General features: G+C 42.9%; 1 protein-coding gene across 2 annotated transcripts in view; it reads left to right on the forward strand.

Annotated features, from left to right (window-relative positions):
* Positions 1-15,577, forward strand: part of PI4KA (phosphatidylinositol 4-kinase alpha) — a 162,055-nt gene that overhangs the window by 138,275 nt on the left and 8,203 nt on the right. For both annotated transcript variants that reach the window (XM_044275544.1, XM_044275545.1), the window contains 2 exons: positions 13,920-13,990; positions 14,075-14,181. In XM_044275544.1, coding sequence (XP_044131479.1) covers positions 13,920-13,990; positions 14,075-14,181 — 178 coding nt within the window. The remainder of the gene's footprint in view (positions 1-13,919; positions 13,991-14,074; positions 14,182-15,577) is intronic.

The following is a 15,577-nucleotide window of genomic DNA, read 5'->3' on the forward strand; positions in this document are numbered from 1 at the left end:
GGGACGCCATGTCATCCGGACCAAAGAGGACAAGGACAACCCAAGTTATCAATGCCAGACCACAAAAAGATCAAAGATAATGCCAGACCACATTCTGCATCAATCACAACATCATGGCTGCGTAGAAGAAGGATCCGGGTACTGAAATGGCCAGTCTGCAGTCCAGATCTTTCACCTATAGAGAACATTTGGCGCATCATAAAGAGGAAGGTGCAACAAAGAAGGCCCAAGACGATTGAACAGTTAGAGGCCTGTATTAGACAAGAATGGGAGAGCATTCCTATTTCTAAACTTGAGAAACTGGTCTCCTCGGTCCCCAGACGTCTGTTGAGTGTTGTAAGAAGGGGAGATGCCACACAGTGGTGAAAATGGCCTTGTCCCAACTTTTTGGGGATTTGTTGACACCATGAAATTCTGATTCAACATATTTTTCCCTTAAAATGGTACATTTTCTCAGTTTAAACTTTTTGTTCCGTGATTTATGTTCTATTCTGAATAAAATATTAGAAGTTGGCACCTCCACATCATTGCATTCAGTTTTTATTCACGATTTGTATAGTGTCCCAACTTTTTGGGAATCCGGTTTGTACCTTCAGTTACGGATATATCTCAAACCCCAAATTTGTATCCAAATCAAGATATCAAGTTTCACTGTAAATAAAGATCTTCATATGCCCTTAAAAAGGTTAGCATCAATATTGATTTTGGTGACAGTGACGTTGACTTTTGGTGGTGCTCCATTGGGGGCATCCAATTGTTCATGTCTCGAAGTTCATCTAAATAAAGTTTTCCTGTATTGGTGAAAATTCGCCACCACTGAGGCAGCTATGGGATCGCAATTGCCGGCATCGGCACCACTTCTGAACACGACGCCACACGTCATCAGGTCACGTGATGGTAACGTGACCCAGGCGGCCGTGTTCTTGCAATACCCATCCCCATGCGCATTTAAAAAGCGGCGCGGGGACTCAGAACGCAGCGTCTCATTCTGCTATCTACGTCACTGATCCTGCTATTTTACCATGACAGCAGTGCTTTCCCTTGGGATTTGGTGACTATATGCCGGCTCTTTAGTATCGCAAGTATTGAATCATATGTTGGCCCTTAGCAGTTGTCTATACTTCAGTATCTATGTACCTTCCTAATTATTGAACATCTAATGGGGGCCTCATTTCAATGATAACTATTCCTCTACCTGTTGGGCCTCCCTAGACATGTATGCGGCTATTGGCACTGATTAGTGCATGCACGTGTTTTGGCATACTGGCAGAACTCCAATCAATATATCCTTAATTATATCTGTCCTTTTTATGTTGTGGGATCTCTTTTCTGAGTTAGTATTATCATTGTTATGGTTTCCTCAGTATATCATTCATGTAAGTTTGTCCCCTGATGATCTGGTGCCTGTAGGCTTAGTGTTGCCTCCTAGTGGCAGCAGCTATACCCATGGTCTTCTGTGTCCCCCAATGAACTCAGCGAGAAAATGATTTTACAGGTAAGCACAAAAAATCCTATTTTTACCCCTAGTAAAAATGCCATTATACTGCCCCCAGTATTATTAATGACCCATATGGTGCCCCCAGTAATAATGCCTCTGTACAAAAAATTTCTTGTATGCCCATAGTGTCTCCAGTAATATCCCATATAGTGCCTTCATATTGAAAAATGCCCCACTAATGCCCCCCATAGTATCTGAGTATTAAAAGTCCCCTTTGCCACCAGTAATGCACTTTATACTGTCCCCGGTATTAAGAATTCCCCTAGAGTGCCCCCAGTAATGCTTCCAGTTATGTCACCCGCAGTGCCCCCAGTAGTAATGTCACCCGCAGTGCCCCCAGTAGTAATGTCACCCACAGTGCCCCCAGTAGTAGTGTCCCGCACAGTACCCCCAGTAGTAATGTCCTCCTCAGTGCCACTAGTAGTAATGTTCCCCACAGTGCCCCCCAGTAGTATTGTCCCCCACACTGACCCACCAGTAGTAATGTGCTCCACCGTAGTAATGAAACACACAGTGCCCCATAGTAATGTCCTCAGGACTATGAGGGTGATCAGCGGGCAGGGAACTATTCAACTGCAGCATTGTGGCGGGTTTAGTTGCAAATAGCGACCAGACTAAAAAGTCTTGTCGCCTGTTCTGCCTCTCCAGTCTAAGCATTGAAAGTGTGATCTCTGTAACTTAGTTGTGATGAGATAGCGGTAATCATCAATCTTAGTTGAATTGGCTGACAGAGACTCGATCCAAATGACACCTTGTAGATCATGAAGAAGTTTATTCTAAACTGTGCAGATCATACACCGATGAACAAATGGATAGGTCAAAAAATCATGGTGTGAGCAGCTAACAGGATACATGTGGCTGAGATGAAGAGTGAATGCAAGGGAGAGAGGGGAGGAGACTTTACAGAGAGCACAGAAGGAGGGGAAGAGAGAAGGGACACATTGAATAAAAAGGCAAACCATGCATGGGAACATGACACTCCCTGTCAAAATCTATGATTTCTAATAACAATAATAAACTTTAGATAAGTCCATGAATAATAGATGTTTCTTCTTCTGGAAAATATGCAAAACAAAAAGGCACAAAAATTCAACAAGGAAAACATTACTACAATACTTGTAGACATGCTCTTTAAAGTGTTGACAGCGTTAGGAGGAAGATAGATCCGTGAGTCGATCTTCAGAGGGGAAGGCAGCAACATGCAGCAGTCCTTCTTACCTCCCTTTAATCAAGTTGACTTGAAGGGCTGTCTTCAGAGGGGAAGGCAGCAACATGCAGCAGTCCTTCTTACCTCCCTTTAATCAAGTTGACTTGAAGGGCTGTCTTCAGAGGGGAAGGCAGCAACATGCACCAGTCCTTCTTACCTCTCTTTAATCAAGTTGACTTGAAGGGCTGTCTTCAGAGGGGAAGGCAGCAACATGCACCGGTCCTTCTTACCTCTCTTTGCATCAGGTCGGTGGGAGGAGTTAATCTTCCTGTTTAGGCAGAAGCAGTACCAGCTCGTTTATGGGTCTGAAGTAGTGTCTTGCAGAACCTTCTTTCATTACCTTAACTTTTGCTTTCCGCACCTTGCTGTCATTACTTGGAATAGTCTTTGTAATAAGACCCATAGGCCAATTGTTACGATGAGCATCCCTTTCTTTCAGGAGAACTATGTCCCCGTCTTGCAGTTCGGGTTTGCTGACTTGCCATTTTCTACGACTTTGAAGGTTGCAAAGGTACAACATCTTCCAACTGCTCCAAAACTTTTTAGCAAATCCTGAGAAGGAAATAGTGGCTATTCCGATTTTTTTTTGAGTTAGAAGGGTGGCTGGATTTAGCAATACTGGAGACTCTGGGTCTGAGGAAACAGGAACAAGTGGTCTTGCATTGATTATGGCAGACACCTCCGCAAGGAAGGTGACCGAGACTTCATGTGTGAGCTGGGAAGATTTGGGGTCCAGCAGCATAGAGTCCAGGATTTTTCTCAATCCCAATTATGCGTTCCCAAGAGCCTCCCACATATGAGGAATGTGGCGGGTTGAATTCCCATTTACACTTGTTGGCATTGAAGAAGTTGTCTATCTTCTCTGCTCCTGTAAAATTTGTCCCGCAGTCGGATCTAAGTAACTTTACAGGTCCGCGTATGGAAACAAATCTTCTGAAGGCGTTAATGAAGCAAGAAGAGTACATTGATTCTATAACTTCGATATGCACTGCACGAATGCTCAAACAAGTGAATAGCGCGGCCCAACCCTTGTTAACGACTCCGCCAAGAGTCTTACGCGTAACAACGGTCCAGGGGCCGAAAATGTCTATGCCGACATTGGTAAAGGGTGGTTCAGTGCTTAATCTGTCTGTTGGAAGCTCTGCCATCTGTTGATTTAGATGTTTTCCTCTTCTTTGGCATTTGACGCATTTATGGAGTATGGAGGATATACATCTTTTCATCCCGACTATCCAGAAACCTGTAGACCTTACTGCTCCCTCTGTGAAGTGACGGCCTTGATGTTGCACTTGCTCATGGTAATGTCTGACTAGCAGAGCAGTAATGTGGTGATGTCCTGGAATGATGAGGGGATTTTGCTCTTAACTCATAACATTAGACCTTATTATGCGACCACCAACTCAAAGTAGTTTGTTCTGATCAATTATCGGATTCAATTGGTATAGAGGGCTATCTTTAAATAGGTTGAGTCTGACTATTGTGAATCTCTTGCGAATATACTTCATGTTGGACACATTGAATGATGATCCTTTCCGCTTGAGCAAACTCTGCAATTGTGGGGGGTCCTTTACAGATGGGCCACTTACGACACTCTTGATTAGTGTCACCGCTGTTTGCAAAGTGATGAGCAATGTGAATAAGACGTGCAGTCGCTCGTACAGCAGAAGACCACTTGGAAAAACGTTCAAAACTGTGAGATTTCAGTTTCACCTTTGCCTCCACGGAGGTATTAAGTGTAACTACAATGGCCTTGATTTCCTTATCTGACTCTGGATGGATAAGTTCAAAGGTAGACTACAGGGCTTGAGAAGAATTCGTCATTCAAGAGTACTGGTGGAGATATCCATGATGTATCCAGAAAAGCAGCAGCAGGCACTGCACGACTGCCTAGGTCGGCAGGGTTAAGATCAGTGGGTACATAGTGCCATTGCTCGGGAATGGAGAATTTCCTAATGCGCTCCACTCGACTGCCGACATACACATGGAACTGTCTTGTTTGATTGTGTATGTATCCTAGCACGATTTTGCTGTCTGTGTAAAAGTCAAAGGAGTCAATGTTGAAGTCTGTTTCATGCTTTATAAGCTCAGCAATTTCAACAGCTAACATGGCTGCACAAAGTTCAAGCCTTGTAATAGTATATGCAGGCTTTGGAGTTAGCTTGGCCTTGCCCATGACGAATCCTACACCTATTTCACCGTTGGGGTGTACAACAGCTATGGCTTCCATGGATGCATCAGAAAGGACATGGATCTCTAGTCTGGTGGCATTCTTCAAGGACGCAAGAGTGTAAGATCGTGGTATCTTAAACTGTTCCAATGCCTGGAGGGACTGCTTCCAGGATTCTCACCTTTGTTGTTTCTCTTTGGGTAAAGGGGTATCCCAGTCAGTGTTCTCTAAAGTAAATTGTCTGAGTAATATCTTGCCCTGAATAGTAAAGGGTCCTATAAATCTCAAGGGATCATAGATACTGTTTACTGCAGACAGTACTCCTCGTTTTGTGAAGGGCTTGTTACAGACTGATGTTTGAAATGTGAACATGTCTTGTTCAACATCCCACAGCAATCCAAGGCTGCGTTGCGTGAGGAAAAGGTCAGGCCCTAGTTGGAATTCCTTAGCACTGACCGCATGATCATCAGAAGGAAATGCTCTCATTACCTCATTGCTGTTGGAGATGATTTTGTGTAGTCTGAGGTTGGCAGTAGCGAGCATGTTCTGGTGAGAAGGTCGATGACTTCTTCTTCCGTAGGTAGAAACTTGAGACAGTCGTCTACGTAGAACTTCTTTTCAACAAACTGAACGTGCATCAGACCCGAACACTTGTTCGCCTTCTTGGGACGTTTTTCTCAGTCCGTAAATAGCAACTGCGGGGAAAGGACTATTACTGAAAACGTGTACTTTCATCCGATAGTCTATAACCTCGTAGTTGACATCATTATTGCGGTACCATCGGAACCGGAGGAAGTTTCTGTTGTCTTCACGGACGATTAAAACAATGAAACATTTGTTGGATGTCGGCCATAATGGCAATTGATTCTTGTCTAAAGCGGAGTAAAAGTCCTAGGAGGTTGTTATTCAGATTAGGCCCAGTAAGAAGATTGTCATTGAGAGAAACGCCTTCATGACAAGCACTTGAGTTGAAGACCACCCTAATCTGGTCAGGCTTGAGAGGATGGTAGCCACCAAAACACGGGAGGTACCAGAATTCTTCTCCTTGTGTAGGAGGGGATGCAGGCTCAGCATGATCTCTCTCAAACACCTTCTGTATAAAGTCGACAAAATGTTTCTAAATCTCCGGTTCAGGTTGCGTTCTAAAGAGATGAACTGTAAATCTGTATGTTGTCTATTATTTGGAATTCTCTTCCTTGGGGTGCAAAATGGTAGCGGTGCCACCCAGCTGTTGGAATCATCTTGGTAGAACTCTTTACTCATGGTTCTCAAGAATTCTTTGTCTTCCATCGTGGCTGCTAACTCGTTGTCTCTTGTGGTTACCTTAAACACTGTGTTTCCAATGTTGTCATCTCAGAAGATAAATGCTTTCCTATCATCTAGTACAGGCATCCTCAAACTGCGGCCCTCCAGCTGTTGTAAAACTACAACTCCCACAATGCCCTGCTGTAGGCTGATACCTGTAGGCTGTTTGGGCATGCTGGGAGTTGTAGTTTTTCAACAGCTGGAGGGCCGCAGTTTGAGGATGTCTGATCTAGTATGATGTGCTCTTGCGTACCTTTTGTCACACAGCTTTTCTTTCACACTGTAGTGATGTCGTAGTGGAAAACAAGTAGTGCGTCTATTTGACAGAACGTGTGTTTTAAAGGAAGAAACTGAGAAAGGTTTCCTAGCGTTGCTAAGGCAGACATTGCCTATGACGACCCAACCTAGATCCAGACGCTGGGCGTAAGATGCATCATGTGGGCCGTTATATGATGGCAAACCTTGTGCACCCTTAAAATGTCTCTCCCGAGTAACAGCAGGATATCAGCATTTTCATCAAAGGCTGGTATCTGGTTAGCTATGTCCTTCAAGTGAGAATGGTGCAAGGCAGGTTCAGGAGTGAGGATCTCATTCTTGTTAGTTGGGATCTGATTACACTCGATGATAGTAGGCAAGATTATTTCCATGTTGCTATTGAGTAGAGCAACTACGAGGCCACTGGCTCTTCTACCCAAGACTTTTGTAACAAGTACCTAGGGTATAAGGTAGAGCATCTCCTGCTATGCCTAACAGATCAAAGGACCTTTGACTTGCAAGAGATCGGTTACGCTGATTGTCAAGAATGGTATACAGTCTTATGTCCTTCCCCACAGACTTCAGTGCATGTAGAGAATACTGGGGTGGAGGCTTTTGTTTGTTCAGTGTGCTCCCCGCCATGCTTTGCCCCGGGAGGGATGTCTGTGGATGGAGTAGAGCTGTGTTGGTACAGATTAAGGGCTTGTACGTGGTTGTCACTACCGTATTCCATGCATTTAATGACAGCCTTACAGTCTTTTGCACAGAGTTCTGTGGATGCACGGCATCTGACACAAACTCTAAATCCCTTTTAAAAGTTCCTTATGTTCTTGTAGAGGGTTCTCTTCACTGTTAGGGTCCATTCACACGTCCTTTTTTTTTCATCCTGAAAAACGGTCCGTTTTTTGCGGATCCGTTGTTCCTGAAAATGTTTCTGTATGTCATCCGTATGTCATCCGTTTTTTGCGGATCCGCAAAAAACGGAAACATGTATACATTTCAATAATCAAATAAAGTTGTTTGGATTTCTTTGAAAAAAAATTGAAAAAAAAAATTGTTATGTGTTTCCAGGAACGGAATCCGCAAAAAACGGATGACATCCAAATGTCATCCGTTTTTTGCGGATCCATTGACTTTGTATTGTACCAGGATCCGATTTTTCAGGACAAGAATAGGACATGTTTTATATTTAAACGGGCATACGGAACAACGGAAACGGACAGCACACATTGTGCTGTCCGATTTTTTCCAGGACCCATTGAAAATGAATGGGTCCAGATCTGGTCCTGATCTGTTCCTGAAAAAACGGAACAGATCAGGAAAGAAAAAACGGACGTGTGAATGGACCCTTACTGGGCCCCTGCGGTCTCTGTGTGTTATAAGTGTGTTTGCAAGTCCTAGAGGAGGTGGACTAAGAGGGTTACAGTCACCATAGAAGAACCTTGGGTCATTCTTTAAGTCCGCGTTTTCCTTTATGAAGTCACAGAAGTAGGAAAAAGGAGGAAAGGCAACTCCGTATTTTTTCTTGTAAGTTGATCCCTGACTAACCCGTTTTTCTTGAATGCCATATGGTAGCTTAAGGACAATAGGGTTGATGCCATGAGGGGTGTTGAGGTAACTAAGTCCAGGTAGGAGGGTGTCAGCCTTAGCTAGTTGAAGCTCTAGTAGAAGATCACTGAGTTCTTGAAGCTTTAGATTATCTTTAGCTGTAATCCTTGGGAAGCCTTGCAACCTTTTGAATAAGGCATCTTCGATGGCCTCAGAGCTGCCAAAGCTATGTTCAAGTTTGTCCCAAGCAGCAGGATTGGAAGTGTAAACAGTTTTGAGTCTCTTGATACGTTCGGCAGACTGGGGACCTAGCCACCTGATGAGTAGATCTAGTTCTTCTGCAGCAGTGATGTCTAGCTCGCTGATTGTGACTTTAAAGGTGAATTTCCAGCCTCTGTAATTTTTAGGTTTGTCATCGAACGTGGTGAGGCCCGTCCTAGGGAGTTCTCTGCGAAGCATGTATTTAGCAAACTGTGACTTGTCTGTGTTTTCAGACTTTGGGTATACAGTTGCAAGTGGGACAGAGTTAGTGGCAGTGGCTGGTACACTGATGTTGAATGACTTGGGCACATAGGATGGTGCTAAGGCATTCAACACTGGATCTGGTGTACAGTCCAAGGGTGGGTTTGTTAGGAGGTAGCTGGTTAGTGCCATAGTAAGGTAGAAAATATTTTCTATCCATACCAGTTTCTGCCGCTTGAGAAATTGCAGTAGGTGCAGAGAAAATACCTTGGTTGAATGCTTTGGCTGCTATGACAAAGTGATGGAGTTCTGAAGAGGTCTGTGATGAATCTGATGTATAAGATGTAACAGAGTGACTGCTATTAATACCTCTTTCATTATAACTTGCGGCCTGCTTTAAGACTCTTAGTCTTGCCATGTCTTTGGCATGCTCACATTGTTTTTCCAAAACTTCCATCTGTGCTTTCTTCCTTGCAGTTTCAGCTTCCACCCGTGCAGCTTCAGCTTCCATCTCTGCTTTCTTTCATGCAGCTTCAGCTTCCATCTCTGCTTTCCTCTGTGCAGCTTCAGCTTCCATCTCTGCTTTCCTCTGTGCAGCTTCAGCTTCCATCTCTTCTTTCCTCCGTGCAGCTTCAGCTTCCATCTCTGCTTTCTTCTGTGCAGCTTCAGCTTCCATCTCTGCTTTCTCTTGGGCGATGGCTGCCTGGATTTTAGAAGCTTCTGCATCAGCGCGGGCTTTGAGTTTTTGGCTGAGAGTAGATGTTGATCGTAAGGATTTGGAAGATCTTGTGGAGCACCTAGACGTTGTGGAGAGATGGGATCTGGATTCATGGAGATGTGCGATTTTACTTCTGCTTTTGTCTTTGTATTACTAAATCGTCTCTTTAAGAAAGAGCTCATTCAATTCCTTTAATTCTTGTAGGGAATCTTCTGTGTTGTACTGCTTTAAGAGATCAGCATATTTGGTAGACAGTCTTTGATAGTTGTCATAAGCAGCATTCAATTACTTAACAGTGCCATCTAGGTGCAATACCTCATTAGTTGGTTAAGACTAACTATGAGCTGACCATAAGTGACACAACACTTCCTCTTTGTCAGCCTCATAGTTCTGTTGAACTTTCCAAGTTGGTTTTACTAAACGTTTTTGTTTTATGTGGCTTATAGGATCTAACTTCTGATCTGAAGGAAGTTCAGGTTCTTGCTGTGTATTAGGCTCCACAGCTTGTAAATTGCCTTGCTGGTGCATTGTGATAATAAGCAGAGGGTTAAATTACAAGGCTTATGTTTGCATAGAAATGTATCAATGTTCTGACTAGAGGATTGGGTTTCCTAGGCAACCAGTGGGGAGCGGAGCAAGAGGGAATAGTATAGTAATGGCTGCTGCAAAGTTACTTCCGTTTGCATACAGAGATTAGATTCACTTACAGATAAAAATGAATGTGGAAATACACAGACACAGTGTAGAAGCTGATTATATAACCGTTGCATGAACAGTCCTAGCAATCAATCTGTGCTGAAAACTGATGAATTATATGCTGAGATTTGCTTGCTGGATGGAGTATGCAGGCTTGCACTGTGCTTTGCTGCTATGTTCCAGTGTCCATATACATCTCACTATACATGCATAGCTAGCAAGGATCCTTTGAAAGATATTTGGCTGATCTTCTAAGATCCTTTCACAGATTTTTTTTTTTTTTTTTACTGTTCTGCCTCTCCAGTCTAAGCATTGAAAGTGTGATCTTTGTAACTAACAGTTGTGATGAGATAGCGGTAACCATCAATCTTAGTTGAATTGTCTGACAGAGACTCGATCCAAACGACACCTTGTAGATCATGAAGGAGTTTATTCCAAACTGTGCAGATCATACACCATTGAACAAATGGATAGGTCAAAAAATCATGGTGTGAGCAGCTAACAGGCTACATGTGGCTGAGATGAAGAGTGAAGCCAGAATGCAAGGGAGAGAGGGGAGGAGACTTTACAGAGAGCACAGAAGGAGGGGAAGAGAGAAGGGACACATTGAATAAAAAGGCAAACCATGCGTAACATTACATCACCATTTGCAATTTTTCAGTTGCATTGGTGTCCATTTTGGTCACCATTTGGAGAACTGAGGTTCCAATCCTTTTTTTGGCTTACAAATAATGATGTAAAATACTGGTCAAATACTGACTGTGTGCCTGTGAGTCCTGATTCTCCCAACCACATAGTGTAATTTACATCTTTCTATGTAAACAAGTGCAGTGCCAATCACTGTATGTGTGAGCAAAAGCTTTCTGTAGGGGTGCTGGCAGCAAAATGCATTTTTAATTTAAAAACTTCCTGTATAATCTGTATAGACATTGCATCAACGTGTGTGAGTTTATGGCAGTTGCAATGAAGGATTTAGAAGGGCTATACAGTGTGAGGATATTGAATACCAGTGCTCAGGATAGGTCATTAAAGGGGTTCTCCGGGAATAAAGAAATTAAAAATACTCAAATATTACATTACTATAAATTCCTAATTACCTTTCATTAGTTATAATGGCTCTTTTTGTCTAGGGAGCAATCATTAGGAGAAATAAAATGGCTGCTGTCCTATAAATACACAAAATCTGTCACTACTTGTTGCAGATTATGATCCTGAATACAGCTGATAAGATCTTCAGCTGAATCTCTGTACGAATTGGGTTCATGAGGAGACATGAAGTACAGAGGACGGACAGGACAGACTGTGGTAATGTGGAGCTGTGGTAATGGAGACTACATACAAGTGCTGCACCCCCACCTCCTCTCTGTACTTCATGTCTCCTCATGAACCCTATTCCTAGAGATGCAACTGAAGATCTTATCAGCTGTATTCAGGATCATAATCCCTGACAAGCAGAGCAGAGAGGAGGATGAGGCGGCTCTTTACCTCAGTGTTGTGAAGTAATTTGTCCTGCTGTGTGATTAGGACTGGTTTCGTGTGTACTAATCGGATATCGGCCATTTTATTTTCCCTGATGATTGCTCCGTAGACCAATAATGAGCCATTTTATAACTAATGAAAGGTACACCTTCTTTCCATCTTCTTATGTTGTGTGGAATATTAAAAGAGGTTGTCTGGACTTTACTGTTGTAAATGTATGTTCTTATTTTATATTTGATGGTCAAATAATAAATAACTGGCCATATCTTCATATTGGGGTTTTATATTGATGACCTATCCTCAGGATAGGTTATCAATACCAGATCGGTGGGGGCCTGATACTCAGCAGCCCTGCGGATCAGCTGTTTAAAGAGGAGGTGGCAGTGTAGTGTACTTTCAAGTACTCGCTCCAGTCAAATGAATGGAGAGAATATTTATAATTACACTCGCTTTCGAGATGAAGCGTAGTGTAATGAAGAGGAACCAGTGCTCGCATGAAGCGCTACCTCCTCTTCAAGCAGCTGAGGATAGGTCATCAATATAAAAACCCTGCACAACCTCTTTAAGCCCTGAGAGGCATATTTCTTCACTGACTATCTACAGATTTTCCCATGACATCTGAACTGATTGCCTAATTGCAAACAAATATGGTACTGGGCTTCGATGAGGATATGGATTAAATGTCATAAAGAATTTCTTATTCTTTAACTTTGGTCGAGAGCAGAAATGGTTCAACTTATGACCGCGCATCAGTACAGAGCGTGCTAAGGGAGAATCTCAGAAGGATATTGGGTGTGCTGAACTAAATGTTAATCATCCTTCAAATTCGGATTAGAATAACAGAGCCAACTACCCTTGCTCTTATGGGAAGAAGAGCAAGGTTGGTGGCCGGAGCTTAAGGTTAAGCTCCCCGGTGGGACAGTAATAGTAGTTCCACCAAATGGGTATCTGTCCAAAAAAAAAGCCAAATGCCAGTTGCCTTAACAAGTGTCATGAGCAGCTACCATGCCATGCTGCAGGAATAAATATCAAATGCAAATTGTGAAACAAGAATGGGAAATCTTAAAGGGGTTGTCTCGCTTCAGCAAATGGCATTGTATTGTGATTGTCCATATTGCCTCCTTTGCTGGCTTCATTCATTTTTCCATCACGTTATACGCTGCTTGTTTCCATGGTTATGACCACCCTGCAGTCCAGCGGCGGTGGCTGTGTTTGCACACTATAGGAAAAGGCACCGGCCTCTGTGGTGGCTGGGACCGTGGGAGTGTGCATAGGCCAGCTCTTTTTTCCTATAGTGTGCAAGCACGGTCACCGCTGATGGATTGCAGGGTGGTCGTAATCATGGAAACAAGCAGTGTATAATGTGATGGAAAAATGAATCCAGCCAGCAAAGGAGGCAATATGGACAATCACAATACATTAGTAAGTGCCTTGTATAAACTTTCTCTACATGATAGATGCCATTAGCCGAAGTGACACAACCCTAAGGACACTGACAGGCCCTATAAACATATTTTGATATTCCTATGCTGTCCTAGGTCTATTAAAGTGTATTCCAATGATATAAGAGTACCCCCTGTCTGCCTTTTATACCATGTAAAAACAAGTTTATATTCATCTGTCAATCACATTCATTGGTGCCCAAGGGGCGTTTTTTCTCCTACCTTCCTACCGCCGCCCAGCTCATTATTATTCACTGCGTTGGACGGCTCTTACATTCCCCGATCTTGTCAGATCCCGCACATGCCGATAGAGACTTGTGGGCATCGGCCTCAATCGGACCATCTGCACATGCGCCGGCACCCTCCCAAGCCTGAAATTGAATGCGCCTGCGTCCTGTTTTCTTCTATGCGGCTGCTCTCTGTCTCCTGCTGCGCCTGATCTCTCCTCCAAGACACTCGTATCCAGCGCTTCAGAGCGCTGATGTAATCAGAAATTCGGATAGTTAATGCGCCTGCGCCGGCCAAGACACTCTTCTGTCCGCCCTCATTGTCAATGTAAGAGCCGCCCAGCGCAGTGAATAATAATTTATCTGGGCGGCGGTAGGAATCAACAGTTGAGGCGCGGCTGGGCACGAAGGTAGGAGAAAAAACGCCCCTTGGGCACAAATGAATGTGGTTGACGGGTGAATATAAACTTGTTTTTACATGGTATAAAAGGCGGACAGGGGGTACTCTTATATCATATCATTGGAATACACTTTAATAGACCTATGACTGCATAGGAAGGAATATCGAAATATGTTTATAGGGCCTGTCAGTGTCCCTTTTTAAGCTTTGATATGTGAACTATGAGTATATTGATTTTATCATTATACTGCAGATACTTGTGAATTTGGATAATGGTACTTTTGCCCTTGTATATTTTTGGATTCTTTGTTTGTTACATGAAAAAAGTTAGAGAAATGGTTTAACATGTTATATTTCTGAATTGATTTGTATAGCAGGTTGAGCCTAGAAGTATTTCCCACTTCCTGCTAATAGTCCAGTTCAGTCTGTATCAATGATGTTGTGTGTGTCGTATGCCATTGGTTATACCCATGTCATTGCTGCAGCAGCCGATAAATCTTTGTCTGCTTTTGTAGTGCGGCAAAAGCTCCATATCTTGCCAAGTTCAAGGTGAAGAGATGTGGAGTCAGTGAGCTGGAGAAGGAAGGTAAAATTAAACTGTTACTATTGAAGTAACCATTCTTGTATTGCTTTAAAGAAATCATTCATTTTTTGTAACTCTGAATCTCAGGCCTTCAGTGCCGCTCAGACTCCATTGATGAAAGTGAAGAGGAAGATGTGGATAAAAAGATATGCTGGCAAGCGGCCATCTTTAAAGTGGGAGATGACTGCAGACAAGTGAGTGACTGATGTATAAAAAAATAAAATAAAAAAGTAGCAATTTTCTACCACATAATAAATTGTTAAGGGGACGTCACATGACCTCGGCAAAGCTGCGAGCACCAGTGCCTTCTCAAACAACTGATTGGCGGGGGTACTAGTTGTCAGACCTCCACTGATAAAAAAAAAATAAAATAAAAAATTATTCTCATAAAAAAAACTTTAAGAAACCGCAGGAAATGTTTTAAAAAAAACATAGAGCTATCCTACCCTGATAACAGGTCATCAGTATGTGACTCCTTTAAAAAAAAATTTGTATTCTGTAACATTTCCTGCAGCTAATTTCATCTTGTATACCCTGGCAAACCCTAAATATGTGTCTGCACTAGAAGTGCTAACACTGGAATATGCATTAGTAGCTGACATAGTGTTTTACCTATAATCTTATCTGTAAGGGACATGGCAAAGTTTATTCCTTTATGAAATATGGTTAACGTGGATAGCTCACCACGTTCTCAGAATGAAAAAGGTGCTCTAGTCTTGACTGATCACCCAATCAGTAAGAAGTGAAAATGGAAAAAATGTATATATGTGGGTCATATAAGAGGTCACAATTTAATGTATATTTTACAACAATAAAATCAAAGAATAATAAATAACAACACTATAAAAATTCATGCTGAGTGGGTCTGCTTAAACCAACTCTAACCATCCACAGTTCCGGATAAGCTGTGTGTCTGTGGAAGATGGAGTGGAAGCAGAATATGAAATAACAATCGCAATAAAATCGCAATGTAATCGCAGTAAAGTATAAGACCCTATACATGAAATCCATTGAATCACTGTAGCGGAGGGGTCTTATGATTGTCATATGAGAAACATCCTTTTAATCCTGACGGTATCTGCTTGAAAAATGGCACTAAATAAGCAGCAATATGTTTAAGTACCCAAATGTTCGCCTGGAGGAGAAAATCAGTCCATAGACTGTACACAGTGGGCATGCAGCGGTTCGATCCGGCAGAAACGGTCACTGTTGTCAGGGCTGATATTTGCCAAGTGTATCACTGGCGGTTAGGTGTAGGTGGTGAGTAGTGCGGTATTAAGTGTCTTACCGGTGGAGGATCAAAGCCTGTAGTTGGAAGTCCCGTCCCGCAAACTTCTACTCACCACACCATGCGGCTATGTCTCTTTCCGTCGGCGTCCTCGCTCGCCAATGCATGTCACGTGGTTGCCGTCGGAAGATCGCAAGAGTAGCCTTTCAGTCCCGTTTCATGGATAGAACAATTCTCAAGATAAAAAGTTTTGGAGCGCTCCAATCTTTATTTATTCGGTGTTCCGCGGTATATCCAGTTGGTACAAGTGCAGGGGTGGATTACGCCAGACGCGTTTAGGGGACTTCTTTCCCCTTCCTCAG

This window comes from Bufo gargarizans, chromosome 1 (assembly GCF_014858855.1).
Source record: "Bufo gargarizans isolate SCDJY-AF-19 chromosome 1, ASM1485885v1, whole genome shotgun sequence".
In the NCBI taxonomy this organism is placed as follows: domain Eukaryota; kingdom Metazoa; phylum Chordata; class Amphibia; order Anura; family Bufonidae; genus Bufo; species Bufo gargarizans.